At 45.7% G+C, this 15,452-nt stretch overlaps 1 protein-coding gene across 1 annotated transcript in view; it reads right to left on the reverse strand.

Moving 5' to 3' along the window:
- Positions 1–15,452, reverse strand: part of LOC134468224 (nesprin-2) — a 270,548-nt gene that overhangs the window by 181,873 nt on the left and 73,223 nt on the right. Inside the window, exons 31-40 of the mRNA XM_063222166.1 lie at positions 14,436–14,604; positions 13,943–14,118; positions 13,355–13,508; positions 12,274–12,965; positions 11,245–11,427; positions 9,646–9,796; positions 7,952–8,110; positions 5,223–5,393; positions 3,279–3,380; positions 672–875 (exon numbers count right to left, since the gene is read on the reverse strand). Of these exons, the coding sequence (XP_063078236.1) occupies positions 672–875; positions 3,279–3,380; positions 5,223–5,393; positions 7,952–8,110; positions 9,646–9,796; positions 11,245–11,427; positions 12,274–12,965; positions 13,355–13,508; positions 13,943–14,118; positions 14,436–14,604 (2,161 nt within the window). The remainder of the gene's footprint in view (positions 1–671; positions 876–3,278; positions 3,381–5,222; positions 5,394–7,951; positions 8,111–9,645; positions 9,797–11,244; positions 11,428–12,273; positions 12,966–13,354; positions 13,509–13,942; positions 14,119–14,435; positions 14,605–15,452) is intronic.

Here is a 15,452-nt window from a genome sequence, read left to right on the forward strand (position 1 = left end):
GAACCTTCTGTGCAAGTGCCGGATCTGGCCCTGGGGCCACCTATTGAAAAGGCCTGGTATACACTCTTACGGTAGGGACACAGAGGAGGCGAAGCGAGTGAAACGAAGAGGCGAAATTCAACCGTCATCAGGTCGTCGCGGCGAATCAAATGGAATGGAACAGTTATGTTGTTGATTTGATTGGGCCGTGGCAGGCGAATTCGCTCCTCATTTGCATAACATTAAACTTCATTACATTTCTTTAATAATTTCGCTTCGCTTCGCTCGTGTTCGCTTGCTTTCGCTTGCCTTCGCCTCTCTCATAGGGATGAATGGCGAAGTTCGCTTCGCTTTGCCAAATTCGCGTCTATGTGTCCCTACCGTTAAGATGTCCCAATCTTCACATACTGTATATGCAACATCATATGGACACAGTGTCTGCAGTGTCTGCCTTTATGTCTGTCCCTCTAGACTAGAGCATCACTTGTTTGTGCTGTGTCTTCTCTGCCCTCCTACCTCTAAATTCTTCACTGCCAAGGTTGCTGAGCGTGACATGGGTGCTCTGCAGAGACAAGTGACAGTGTGTGTATGCGTGCATGCGTGTGCAGGTGCATGTGTGTGCATGTGCATGTGTGTGTGAGTGTGTGCGGGGGTCTGTATCTTGTGTTTTTTTGTGTCCTCTGTCCACCCACCTCTAAAGTCTGGAGTAGCGCTGGTCCCTCTGCGCTGCCGAGGTTCCTCAGCGCGTCGTGGATGTTCTGCAGAGATGAATGACAGGCGGCCATCTTGGCTTCGACGTGACCCCTGGCGAATTGCAGCTCCCTCAGGAGCCCCGAGCTCTCGCAGAACAGCTCCTTCACCTGCATCATCCTCTTCCTCAGGTGACTCTCCATCACCTGGAGTGGAGGAGGAGGTGGGGGATTGTGTGTGTGAGAGAGAGAGAGAGAGAGAGAGAGAGAGAGAGAGAGAGAGAGAGAGAGAGAGAGAGAGAGAGAGAGAGAGAGAGAGAGAGAGAAGGAGCGAGAGGGAGGGGGGGGGGGTTAAAGATTGGCACAATCCTATTCCTTAGCTGTCTCTCCATCACCTCAAGAAAAACAGTCTCCACAGTCAGAGCACCCCCCCCCCCCAGCATCACTTTAGGCTAAGCTGATCTGAGAGAGAGAGAGAGAGAGAGAGAGAGAGAGAGAGAGAGAGAGAGAGAGAGAGAGAGAGAGAGAGAGAGAGAGAGAGAGAGAGAGAGAGAGAGAGAGAGAGATCTAAAAGCTGGGAAATGTCCACCAGACACACACAGACAAATGCTAAGAATTTGCTCATTAGAAATGCTAAAAAGGCTTATTACCAAATAATACATTCAGAATGTCCAACAATTTTGTGTGCAAATGTATAATTGCTGTATCATGTTGTCACATTGTTGTGTTGGCAAGTACAATGTATGTGTGTACAGTACAAGGCAAAAAAAGTTTTTCCTTCTTACAGTAATTAGTCTTCCAAGCATATCATTGCCTTGGTAGCGTGACTGATTCAGTCCTACTGCTCTTGGCTTAAGAAATGTCCTCATCAGACACCAACAATAGACCCAGAGGGCAGCGGGACAAGTTGGGGCACAATTAGACATGCCCAGGCAGAGCCAAGCAGGCCCAGACACAACGCGACACAGCCAGGCAGGGCAACACGAGAGCAGGGGCACAGCACGACAAGCCTGGACGGTATCAGACATGCCCCGCCAGGCCCTGGATGGTGGCTCTGTGTGTGTGTGTGTGTGTGTGTGTGTGTGTGTGTGTGTGTGTGTGTGTGTGTGTGTGTGTGTGTGTGTGTGTGTGTGTGTGTGTGTGTGTGTGTGTGTGTGTGTTTCCGGGCTAAATTGTCGAGCAGTTTATTTTTTTCCTATGGTTGTTTTATTTTTTCTTGCTCTAGCCTAAATTTTTTTCTCTGTCCTCCTGAGAAGTCAAGGACTGCCAGTGAGTGAAATTACTTTTACTTTTTACATTTCCTGTGAAGGGAAATAGTCCCATTATAAACCTAATGGGGCCTTACAACCTAATGGAGGGAGCTACGGCAATGAGTTGCTTAGGACTGCAAGGTACTCCACCATTAGCCAGCCTTAGGCCGGCCGCACATTGGCCCCGACAGCACTGCGGCGACATAATTTGGACCCCCAAACCCAATTTCACACGAACATAGCATTGAAAGTCAATGGGCGGCGCCGACAAAATAGAATTTGTCTCCGCGGACATCGGCGCCAGTGTGCGGGGTTCTATTGAAAACAATGGAATCGAATTTTCACGAAGCAGTGCTTAGCACTTTGTTGGCGCCTGTGTGCGGAAGCCCTCATGTGGTGACAGGACTGGTCACAGTCAATGGGGGGGTCAGCTCTATGCTCCCACAGCCTGTTGGTCCCACAGCCCATTGATCCCACAGCTTATTCCTGCTGCTCCATGTTCCCACATTTTAAAGAAATTATTCAAATATAGGCCCTATGTTCCACAACTCCATGTTCCCACATTTCCGAGTAAACTAAGAGAATATGCCTTTCTCCCTGCCATGGGACATAGGGCCTAAATTTGAATAAATTCTTAGAAATGTGGGAACATGGGCCAGTAGGTATAAGCTATGGGACCAATGGGCTGTGGGACCAATGGGCCTAAAAATTAATGTTAAAAGTCTTACGGCTGTGATACATGTACGTAAATTCCACTCGCTCTCAACCTGCTTGCTCGCCTCGCGTGGTTACGTAGCATCGTTTCCCGGTCAAATTAGCTTAGCTTAGCAAATGCTGGGGTCAAACAACCGTCTCTCTTCAGTCACAAACACTGTATGTACAAATAAAAATGATGAAACAGGAGCGAATATATTGGTCACCTTAACCCAAGTGTCATTTATTTTAAAACCATCTGTGAAAAACGATCGGCAGATTTGACACCACCGAAATCAAAACAGCCTGTGTGTGCGTGTGTGTGAGTGTGTGCGCGTGTGTGTGCGTGTGTACACGTGTGTGTGTGTGTGCGTGTGTGTGTGTGTGTGTGTGTGTGTGTGTGTGTGCGTGTGTACATGTGTGTGTGTGTGTGTGCGCGTGCGTGCATGTGTGTGTGTGCACGCGCGTGTGTGTGTGCGTGTGTACGTGTGTGTGTGTGTGTGTGTGTGTGTGTGTGTGTGTGCGGTGTGTGTGTGTGTAGTGTACCTGTGTGTCCGTCCGTGTATGTGTGTGAGGACGTGTATATGTGCGTGTGCGCGCGCATGTGTGTGTGTGTGTGTGTATGCGTGCGTGCGTGCGTGTGTCTGTGCATATTGTGATGTCTCACCTGTAGCTCCAGGGGAGGCTCCTGGCTCTGGAGAAGGTTCTGGATCTCCTGGGAGCGGCGATGGAAACGCTCCACACTCTCCTCCTGACACTTAATCTCCTCCTACAGAAACACAAACAGTATCAGAGTTGTATACAGTAGAAGACGTAGCACTTTTACAGATGTAATTACAACACTAGTAGGCCTACAGTATGGCGTTACCAGTGCTTGAAGTGGGGGGGAACTCAGGGGAACTCATTTCCCCCACCTCTTAATTTTCATCATCAGAGTTCCTGCACTAATCTTGAGGCACAGCATTAAGCCGGACGCCTAATTGATTAAAATGCATGAAATTGCATCTAAGAAACACAACATTTCTTGGGGGAGGAGTCCCAACTAGCCTGGTCCTGACCATCCCATAATACTACCATTTCATTTCGTATTTATGGTCTGGCATTTGTTTGCTCTGAAGCAATTGTAGGAAGCAGGAAGCTTGCATTCAGTTATGGTTTGAAATTATTGGACACCTCTCACCCAATCGCTGGCAGTTACTCAACAACAACATAGCGCAGACCAATGGCTCTGGCGCAGATGTGTACGTCATTGTCACGAGCGTCCTCCCCCTTTCGCGCCCACGTGGGGGGCGTATTCGATTATTGGCTGTTTTCTGGGGGGGCGTTGCGAAAAAATTCTACTGCTCCAGGCACTCCACAGAGAAGCACGGCCAGACTACAGTAGTGGAGCCAATCCTTTGGCGGAAGTACGTAGGATGGCTCGCGAGGCTAAGTCCCAACCCCCCCATCCAAAAATACGCCTTGCTGTCACAGACATGGTCACTCATGACAATGAGAGTTTCCCAGGTGGGCTTTCACTTTCACTTAATTTTATCTTACAGTATATACTTTCCATAATCTACTTGCCTAGTTATCACCAGATCTAATCACAAGTGAGATAAGGTCTGGAGACTGTAAATCCTGTGAGTGTGTGATTTACAATTGACAACGGCTGTTTATTGGGCGTTACGAATGTGTATCATTTGGCACATGAGCCATAGCCAATCGCGTCAGTTGTATCTATTTGAACAAACTGCTGTCATCGCAGTTCCACACCTCCCTGCTCTCTGAATGGAGAGAGACAGGGACCACGATCTTGTCCGTTCCCTGGGTATAGACTCCATGCTTTCATAATGTCATAATGTGTTATTTTGTGTTGTTCATAATGGGCAATGCATAACACATTAAATTACACAATGACATAAACTTATCATTAATGCTTCTCATAAGAACTCAACTGTCGCAACACAGCTTCTCTGTGACAATATCTGTCTTTCTGACTTATCTCAAAGCTGTAACCACAGTAGGCTATAAAAAGAAACTCGTTAAGGGGATAGTATTGACGAGGTGAAACATCCTTCTTCAGTCTATTCCTCTTTTTTTTAAATCTGAGATAAAGCAACTTTACAAGGAAAAACAAATTAAAAGGGTAAGTCAAATTTAAGTGTTGAATTTCTTTTGAAGCCCCTTCCAACGTTGTGCTGGCAAGGACTTAGTGCATCGTGGCTTCACAAGAATGACCACAAGTTTGTTTTAGAATTATTCATTTGACATGTCACAGACAGAACATGTAAAACAAATCAGACCAATTGGACGAAATCAAGTGCTTGATGTATTCCTTTTTTAACAATGTCTCAGCAAATGTTGTTCTAACTTAAAACACTTGGATAGCCTGGCTATTGCAACCTCTTAAACTCTTCAATCTGTCCAACTGCTATTACAATTCTCAGGAGAATGGCTAACCATGCCTTTCTGAAATGCTTCTGCTTGTTACTACACAACCTGTGACAATTTTCCTTGACTCCCATTCCTAGGGGTTACAGAGATGTCTTAGATAGCCCAGTTTGTCAGTCTACTAAGCGAAATTTCACGAAGCAGCACAGGTGGGATGGGTGGTCCCATTGTACCGTACCTGCATGCTGGTGACGTCCCGCTCCCCCTGGAAGGGCTGCGTCTGGCGGGCGAGGTCGGCCATCTTGCTGGAGGTCCAGGCCTCCACCTCCGCCCCCATCACCAGCAGCTTCTCCCACAGGGCCAACCCCACGCGCAGGTTGTCCAGGTAGCAGTCCGTTCGCTCCATCACCTGCGAACCCCAGACAGGAAGCACAGAGCCGGATTAAAGCACAGGCTAATTATGGCTGAAGCCTGGGGGCCCCCACCTGCCAAGGGCCCTCCAATTGGCCAAAAGTTTGTTAAAAATGCAGATTTATGGCAAGATCTTACACAGATTTTTTTTTTCTTGTTAATACTCCTTTCCACAACTTGCAGACATGTTATACATAATTCCTATCTTGTAATTATGACAGTGTTATGACACTGTTTATGTCATTTTGCCATCAATTTCCCTTCCGGGGGGTGGGGGGGGGCACAGCAACCTGTAGCCTGGGGCCCCCAGGCCATCTTAATCCGGCTCTGAGCAAGCCCAGTCAGTGCGAACAGTGTCGCCTGTTAGCATTGCCATCCTTGAAGTTTAAGCACTAAATGGGAAATATCTCCAAACAACAAATAATGAGGTCAACCATGAGTTTGCAATAGATATTTTGTGGTTGATGCAAAGTAGAAAAATGCTCAACAAATTAATTGTAAATATCTTCAAACCTACAATTAAAGATCTTGGTGGTTAAAGTTGTGCATACTTCCATTTATTTCTGGATATATTGCACATTTTGAAAATAAAATTAAAGTGATTACTAATCAATATTAACAGGCGGCACCGTACATGTGATGTGCTCAGAGGTGGACAGAGTACAGAGAAAGTGCATTTAAGAAAGATTTTTTACTTGGTTTAAATACTACTCAAAGTAAAAGTAAAACTACCTACCTAAAAAATCCACTCAAAAAAGGAAGAAAATAATTTTGAGTAAAATTTAATTTGAATAAGTTACTTAGTTACTTTCAATAAGCTTTGCTGGAGACATCAACTTTTCTTCTTGAATAGCGCCTTCTGTGTCTACCTGTCTCAGAACAAGCAATCATCCAATAATTTGTCTATCGTGACTACAAAATGCTGCCAGCGCTAGTCTGGCAAAGTTGCCTTGAACGTCGCCTTCTCAAAGGGCCTTTAAACTGCATCTATAAAATGCCTCTTTAAGCTACTGCTTGAAGTTATAAGTTATTAGTCCACTCTTTCCTCTGGTTTATTTTCCAATGGGGAAGTTGAAATGCTCAACTTTAATTTGCTACGAAATCTTTGCCAGACTGACTCCACCATAGAATTTTGTGCAGCATCAAAAATGTCCCTAATCGCCAAAGGTACTGTATTTTAATGTATTATAGTGTAATATAGTGTAATGTGATGTTTACATTTTAAAAAGTAGTTTAAAACTCAAAAATTTCAGTAAATGTAATTACACAAATGTAGTTACTTTCCACCCTTGAAGGCGCTAAAATAAAAAGAGCAAGGTAATGCATAATTGCTTGTTCAGATATGTACATGTCAGGTGGCAAAATAACATAGGTGAGGTATTTCAGTTTTTTTCCTGCAATACAAATGGTGTTTTGTCTTTAAAGGAAATTTGACCAAATTATTTGCAGACATTATCTACCTGTAGCAGACAATGCAGCAAAATAACTGACAAACCCCTTTTATTTTGATTCTCAAGAATGAATACCAGTAAACAGGTTCAAGTGTTAAGATCACTAAGCTGTTTTCGTCACATTGTTCTCACAGCTTTTTCTCTTCAATTTGCCTTGCTTTCCTCAGGCGACTTCGCAGAGAGCTGACAATTCACCGGAGCAAAGCTTAATATTTTTTTTAATATTTTTAATATTTTTTAATATTTATTTTTCTAATTTTTTCTAATTTTTCTAATTTTTAATATTTTTTAATATTTATTTTTCTTCAAAATGCTACTATTACCATGTCAGAACGCTATAAAGGACTTTTTTAGGAAAAGCACAAAAGCACAACAATACCTCTTAATGTATGTCCTCTACAAGTCTTCTGTTGTCCAGTCTTGCACTTTAAATGTCTGTATGAGCACTGTCTATGTCCATACTGTCTTAAGTCCATGTATAAGTACTGTCTATGTCTATACTGTCTATGTCCTTACCTAGATTAGTCTATGTCTGTATGGGAAAGCAAGAAATGTAATTTCAAATTCTTTGTATGACCAGTGCATGTAAAGAAATTGACAATAAAACCTACTTGACTTGACTTGACTTGACTTGAAAAGAAGAAATGTGGCACCGTACAAGAGGCATTTTATGAGCTTTTCCAGAATATATTATGCAATATCCAGTGTAAAAGTCTTAATCTGTTCTTGCCAATGGCATATCAACGTTGTTATAATGTAGTTGAGTGTTTTCATTAAAGAGTGAACAGGCCAACCGACGAGTCCATCTACACTAATGCCTCTTTTTCCACTGGCAGTTTTCTGGTACAGTAGGCCTACAGCCCGACACAGCTCGACTCAGCCGCTACATTTCGCTTCACGATGAGCTGTGTTGTTCCTATTTGAAAAGCAAAAAGTGGTGGCTGCGTCTCGCTTTGTCGGGTTGTAGTAGGCCTACCAGAAAATCGGCAGTGGAAAAGAGGCATACCGTATGTGGCAACAAAGCATACCGTAAGTGTCAGAGCAGAGGCCTTTGGTGTATCACAGAATGTTTAAGAGCCAGAAGCTTAACGTAGCTTATACGTACATCCAACCAGCGGTCCATGACAGCATCGGCCTCGTTCTCGAAGGGGGCGTCTGCACAGTCGGGGATCCCTCGGAGCTGGTGCTGAAGCTGTCGGCACACCGCCCTGATCTCCTCCACGCCGTCCCCCAGGCCACTCAGCTCCTCCTTGGTCTGCACCACCTGACAGCACATATGGAACAGGAAGAGATAACCCGTCAAAATGTCTTTAGGTACTATTATCTTAAATCCCAGTCTCGCTATTCACTGTATGGAACAGGAATAGGTAGAGGCGATTCTAGGGTAAGTTGGAGCCCGAAGTGAAATTTCAAAAGAAGGAACATGATTTGCAACATATCACCACTACTATAGAGTAGTTTAGATTCTTAGCTGTTATTCACCATCTACAGGCTTGGGGGCCACAAGCAGCTGCCTGCCTAGCCTGTATGAGTAAGTCAATGATACAGTAAGTAGACATACAGTACTTACTGTATCATTGAATTCAACACATACAGAGAGTTGATTTCACATCTTCTAGGGTGTATTTTGGCCCAGAGTATACTCTAAATGTTGAATTAACACTGCATTTTTTTATTGTGAATCCACATCTTGTGTACTGTATACCCAAAAAGAAAATCTACTGTATATGATTTAGTCATAGAATCATGATGTATAATATCATAGTAGTGTAATATCACCTTATCATAAAGTCTATTTAAAATTTAGCTAAATTGTTACTAATATGAATTATCTGATGACTGGCTGGATCTGTATGCTAAATTGTCACAGTCTTGCATCTGCAGATACAATATTCCAAAAACAGTGTGATGTCGCCATCTACTGGCAGAATATTTATGAAAGGTGCCAAATATTTGTGTACTGCAATTTCGTCTCGCCACTGTATATTTGTATTGTAACTTAAATGTAATGTAATGTAATGCAATGTACTGCAATGTAATGTAATGTAACGTGATGTGTAACCTGTTCAGTCTGTGCCTGGTGTGTGTTCAGACCCTGGTGAGTGTAATGTTTAATCTCTGCCCAGTATATGGTTATCTGTGGTGTGTGTCCATAGCCTGGTGAGCAGTCTCAATATATAATAGTATTAGCCTGTGTCTCAGGAGTCTATACCCTGGTGTGTGTAATGTTTAATATCTTCTCAGCAAAGGATATATGACAGTATTAGTCTTTGTCTGGTGTGTGTCCCTACCCTGGTGAGCAGTCTCTGTAGGTTATCCTTGCCCATGTATGAGGCCTGGTCGCCCATGGTCTGTTTGATAATCTGTTCTCACTATATGATAGTCTGTGCCTGGTGTGTCCATACCCTGGTGTGTGTAATGTCTAATCTGTTGTTCTCACTATATGATAGTCTGTGTCTGGTGTGTGTCCCTACCCTGGTGAGCAGTCTCAGTATATGACAGTATTAGTCTGTGCTGTCTGGTGTGTGTCCCTACCCTGGTGAGCAGTCTCAGTATAATATATGATAGTCTGTGTCTGGTGTGTGTCCCTACCCTGGTGAGCAGTCTCAGTATATGACAGTATTAGTCTGTGCTGTCTGGTGTGTGTCCCTACCCTGGTGAGCAGTCTCAGTATAATATATGATAGTCTGTGTCTGGTGTGTGTCCCTACCCTGGTGAGCAGTCTCAGTATATGATGTCTGTTTAATAATCTGTTCTCACTATACTGTATGATAGTCTGTGTCTGGTGCGTATCCCTACCCTGGTGAGTAGTCTCTGGAGGTTGTCCTTGCCCATGTATGAGGCCTGGTCGCCCATGGTCTGCTCCGCCTGCTGCAGCACCACACTCACGCGGCTGCGGCAGCCCTGAAACCGCTTCAGCATCTCCATCACAGCCTGGCACTGCTCCCGCCTGTACACATGCAGTAGTACACACACATACACACACATGCACGTACACGCGGACACACACACACACACGCACACACACGCACACACATGCATACACACGCACACACACACACACACACACACACACACACACGCACACACACGCACACACATGCATACACACGCACATTCATGCAGAGAAACAATGTAGAAACAAGCACATACAGTAACACTGTAACAATTGACCGGCAAAATGGTTGTTTACTTCCTTCAAAAAAGAGGAGGGGGAGGGTGTCAGAATTGCCGATCAATTTTATCAGAGGGGGGAGGCGTTTCTGATAGGACGGTATGAGAGGCAGACAGGAAGCGAATGGGGAGAGAGACAGGGAGGGATCGCAAAGGACCCGGGCCGGGAATCAAACCCGGGTCAGCCGCGTGGCAGGCGAGTGCCCTACCAGATGGCCACGGCAGGGCCGAGCGAAACATTTTTGAGTGACCCTCCCCTAAAATGTTGGTTGACCCTCCCATCAAAGAAAAAAAATGGTATGATGACCCTCCCCTAGGCTACTTTCCTCTGGTGAGGTGACCCCAAAAATAAATAATGAACAGTCCCTAAATGACACGTCACGTCCCATGAGGGTGTTTTCTCACCAGTCTTTGATGGTCTGCTTTGATAGTGTGTGGTGTGTGTCCATACCCTGATGACGAGTGTAATTTTTAATCTCTCCTCAATCTCAGTCATGGGTGAGCGGTTAGGGCGTCAGACTTGGATCCCAGAGGTTGTCGGTTCGACTCCCGACCCGCCAGGTTGGTAGGGGGAGTAATCAACCAGTGCTCTCCCCCCACCTCCTCCATGACTGAGGTACCCTGAGCATGGTACCGTCCCACCGCACTGCTCCCCATGGGGTGCCTTGCACGGGTGAGGCATGAATGCAATTTCGTTGTGTGCAGTGTGCAGAGTTCACTTGTGTGCTGTGGAGTGCTGTGTCACAATGACAGTGGGAGTTGGAGGTTCCCAATGGGCTTTCAATCTATGATAGTCTGAGTGTGGTGTGTGTCCATAGCCTGGTGAGTAGTCTCAATATACGGTAGTATTAGTCTGTGTCTTACGAGTCTATACCCTGGTGGGTAATGTGTTTAACCTGTCATCAATACTGTCAGCGGTGTAGTGGGGATTTTTTAAGTGGGGGTATGCAATTTTCAACGTCATCAAATAATTAGGCAACTCGTCATGTCAAAACCCCCTAACTGTCCTTAATCTACCGTCATTGTTTTTTTCCGTTTTCATCTGTTTGGTCAATCACCTGCAATACTGCTATGTGATCATTCCTTTTTGTATTCAAACATGGGCAGAAGATTTTTTTTTAAATCTCACCTCAGGAGAAGTGGGTGGACTGCGTACCCCCGCGTACCGCGCACACTACACCCCTGAATACTGTATATGGTAGTATTAGTCTGTGTTTTTCTCACCGGTCTTTGACGGTCTGCTGGGTCTGCTCCCACTCCCTCTGCAGCTCCCTGAGCTCCGGGTCCTGAGCGCCCGTCTGCACAGACGACTGCGACGGCGACTGTGACTGTGATGCCTGCTGCAGAGCCTGCACATCAGTCCAGAGCGCTGCCAGCTTGCTCTCCATGTCTGTCAGTGTACGCAACCTAAAACACACAAAGCAAAGAGATATTAAGTAATTGTCATTCATTGGTGATATTGGTGGTATGGTGGTAACTATTGTATAGAATCTATAGATTGTATAGATCTAATCTGGAGCACTGCCAGCTTGCTCTCTATGTCTAAAACACAAAGCAAAGAGAAAAAAATCTGTATTACAGAAACATTTAACTGAAAATGTTAATTGGTGTTGTTTGCCATTAACCCATTTTGTCCTAAGCCCTTTTTGGGAAAGGGTGCCTTCTACCTATTAAATCTTAAATATCTCAGCCTCTGAAGCACATACACACATGAAATTAGTTGCATTTAAGAGCTAGAACCCTCGATTTGCCTTAGAATGTGTTAATTCTGCTCTAACTTACCCACATTTTTAATAAAACAGCTCAAATCTCAAGAACCTGGATGCAGCATATATGTGTCTCCAGGACACAATGGGTTAATTGGTGATATTGGTGGTATGGTGGTAACTATTGTATATTAGATTTCATCTGGAGCACTGCCAGCTTGCTTTCCATGTCTGTGAACGTACGCAACCTGCGCCCCAGAGTAAAAGAGTACCGGTAATACTTTGGTGTTACACTTTCATGTGCGTTGTGCGTGTGTGCGTGTGTGTATGTGTGCATGCAGTGTGTGTGTGTGTGTGTGTGTGTGTGTGTGTGTGTGTGTGTGTGTGTGTGTGTGTGTGTGTGTGTGTGTGTGTGTGTGTGTGTGTGTGTGTGTGTGTGTGTGTGTGTGTGTGTGTGTGCGTACGTGTGCGTACGTGCGTGCATGTGTGTGTACAGTATTAAGTGCATGTGTGTGTGCACGTGTGTGTGTGTGCGTGTGTGTGGTACCTCTGCTGCAGGGCTGGCAGTGTGGGCTCCTTGAGCCCCATCCTCTCCGCTGCTCCCCGCATCTCCTTCAGCGTCACCTGCAGCCACTGGCACCTCCTCCTCCTGTGGCTCTGTCCATCTGCCTCCTTCTGCCCCCCCTCCCTCCTCTTCTCCTCTCTCTTTCCTCCTCCTCCTCCTGTCTTGATGTTAGCCTGGGCCTCCTCTAACCGCCTGCCCAACGCTCCTGCCACCTCCACACAGGAGCCTGTAGCTCCATCCAGGGTCACCCTGAGCTCCGCGTCCCCCAGAAGGGCATCTATACGCGGGGCCTCTTCGCTGGCCTCCTTGGCCCTCCTCTGGATGGGGATCAGCCTCGAGCTGTCCTCAAACATGAAGGAAGTGGGGGAGGAAGAGGAAGAGGAGGAGGAGGAGGAGGACAAGGAAGAGGTGGGGAAGAAGAGCAGTTGGGACAGTTCGGAAGCGGAATGCTGCAGCGGTTCCAGGAAGCGTTCCAGTTCCGCCAAGGCGGAGTCGGTTCTCCTCAGGCGTCTGCGCTGCTGGTCCAGAAGGTTCCGGCACCTGTGCAGTGCCTGCTGGACAGCGGAGTGGGTGTGCTGGAGGTCCGGTTCAGCGCCGAGGTCCGCAAGGATGTTCTCGCTTCGCTCAAAACCATCCAGCCTGTCCAACTCTGTCTGAATGTTGTCATCCAGGAGCTTTGTAAAAGAAGTCAACAATGTGTATTATAGTACGTATGTGTGTACCATGTGTGTGTGTGTGTGTGTGTGTGTTTCCAGTATGTGTATTATAATCTTCATTCATCATCATTTGCTTATTTCATTGTTTGTTCAAATGTTTTTTTATACAGTCTTGGCATGATAGTGAGCCATAAGGGGAATCATTCTGGCAGTTGGAATACAATGGGAATAATCTCAATTTCTTCATTCCTTACTTTATTGTTTTAGTTTATCTATAACTTTTTATCTATTACTTTTATTACTGGGAAAACATCTTGGGAATCCAGAATTGCATTATTCATCGTCAATATTGGAGTTGTCCAATTAAATTGCAAAAAAAAATCACACAGACTCCTGGCCTACAGTACCTTGAGGTCCTCATGCACGATCACTGAGTCATAGAGGGTGAATTCGGTGACGTTCAGGGGATTGTGGGAGATATCGTCCAGGCGTTTGGCGATAGATGCTGCCTGAATGTCGACTGGCTCCATCACAGTCAACGCAGTCTGCAACATCTTCATCCTGTGGCAGACAGACAATATACAGAAAATGGGACCTCAGGAACGGCCCCAGCTTAAAGTATCTGAAGGACAAACTGTTGTATGCTATGATTATATCGTCGGTTGTAACTCAACTTTGTGTGTGTGTGTGTGTGTGTGTGTGTGTGTGTGTGTGTGTGTGTGTGTGTGTGTGTGTGTGTGTGTGTGTGTGTGTGTGTGTGTGTGTGTGTGTGTGTGTGTGTGTGTGTGTGTGTGTGTGTGTGTGTGTGTGTGTGTATGTGTGTGTGCGTGCCTGCGTGCCTGCGTGTGTGTGCGTTTTGTATCTGGTGTCGAGCAAAACATAATTTCAATCGTTAATTTCAATATGGACAGTGCAATGCATGCAATGACTGTACTTAATGTGTGTGTGTGGCATGCGTGCGTGCGTGCGTGCAAGTGCGTGCGTGCACAGTTCACCTGGCCTGCAGCCGTATCTGCTGTGCCCTCCACTGCTGTATGAGTTGGTTCCTCTCCTGCCGCAGTCTGCTCTCCTCCACCTCCTCCACCCCCTCCAGCCCCTGCAGCTCCGGCCCGCACTGGGAGAACTGCAGCTCAAACTCGAACCACAGAGCCTCCGTCTGCTGCCTCAGCGTCTGGACACACACATTACAAACGCAGACACATACACAAACACACACACGCGCGCGCGCGCACACACACACACACACACACACACGCACACACACACACGAACACGCACACAAATGCACGCACGCACGCGCACACGCACAAACATACACACACACGCACACACATGCACAAACACACACACACATGCACGCACGCACACACACACACACACAAAGACATGTTCCATATGTATTGAGGATGTGAGGAGGTGATGAGGTCAAAAGGACGTGAAGAGGAGGCACAGTGAGAGGTGAAGGGGAGTTGCAGAGCGGATACTGACCTGGAGGTCTTGGAAGAGCATGTGGAGGTTCTGCAGTGTGGAGGAGGAGGAGGTTGAGGAGGAAGAGGAGGAGAGGGAGGAGGAGGATGTGGTCTGGGGAGAAACACAGGATAACTGCTGCCTGTTCTTCTGCAGCTGGAGCTCAAAGGCCGAGTAAGCATTACGATACCTGCAGCACAGAGAGGGAGAGAGAGAGAAAGAGAGAGAGAGAGAGAGAGAGAGAGAGAGAGAGAGAGAGAGAGAGAGAGAGAGAGAGAGAGAGAGAGAGAGAGAATTTTGTTTGAATTTAAATTTTAATTTTAAAACTTTATTAAAACAATTAGTACAACTGATCATATTACACTTTTAAAATGTATAAAAGTAGATTAAAGAAAACAAACCAAAATAAATAAATAAAAATAAATGAAGAGAAAAACAAAACATTTTACAGAAACAACTGTAACCATGCTGTTTTGTATAGAGTCGTGTTTCCCAACAGGGGCTGTACTACAGTCCACCAGGGGACATTAGGGAGTCCTCGGAGGGCGTTGAGAAGGAGACAGCTGAGAGGATGGGCAGTGGGCACACAGTTGCAAATGGGGGGGGCTTAGTCTATTTTTAATACTGTGGGAGGCGTTGGTAGGCTTATGATGAGGTCAAGGGGCGTTTGCAGACCTATGATGAGTTCAAGTGGGTGTTTGTTCAAAAAAGGTTGAGAATCACTGGTATAGCGCTTTTCATGGTACTCAAAGACAAAAAAGGTGGAGGAATAAAGAGGGGGAGGAACATAAAACATAGAACACAAAGAGAAGAGACAACAATTACAATATGTGACCGGACAACAACAGGGGATAGCAACAGTAGCAACTATACAGCAGAGCAGGGGTATTGAATTAAAAGTCACAGAGGGCCAGTTTTTCAAATTCCCTCCAGTGAAGGGGCCGAACATAGATTCTGTATTACTGCAAGCAGCACAGTGTCTGAGAGGTTAGGGTGTGAAACAAGCAGATAGCTTTCCAGACTGAACATATATTCACT

Source organism: Engraulis encrasicolus, chromosome 18 (genome assembly GCF_034702125.1).
Source record: "Engraulis encrasicolus isolate BLACKSEA-1 chromosome 18, IST_EnEncr_1.0, whole genome shotgun sequence".
In the NCBI taxonomy this organism is placed as follows: domain Eukaryota; kingdom Metazoa; phylum Chordata; class Actinopteri; order Clupeiformes; family Engraulidae; genus Engraulis; species Engraulis encrasicolus.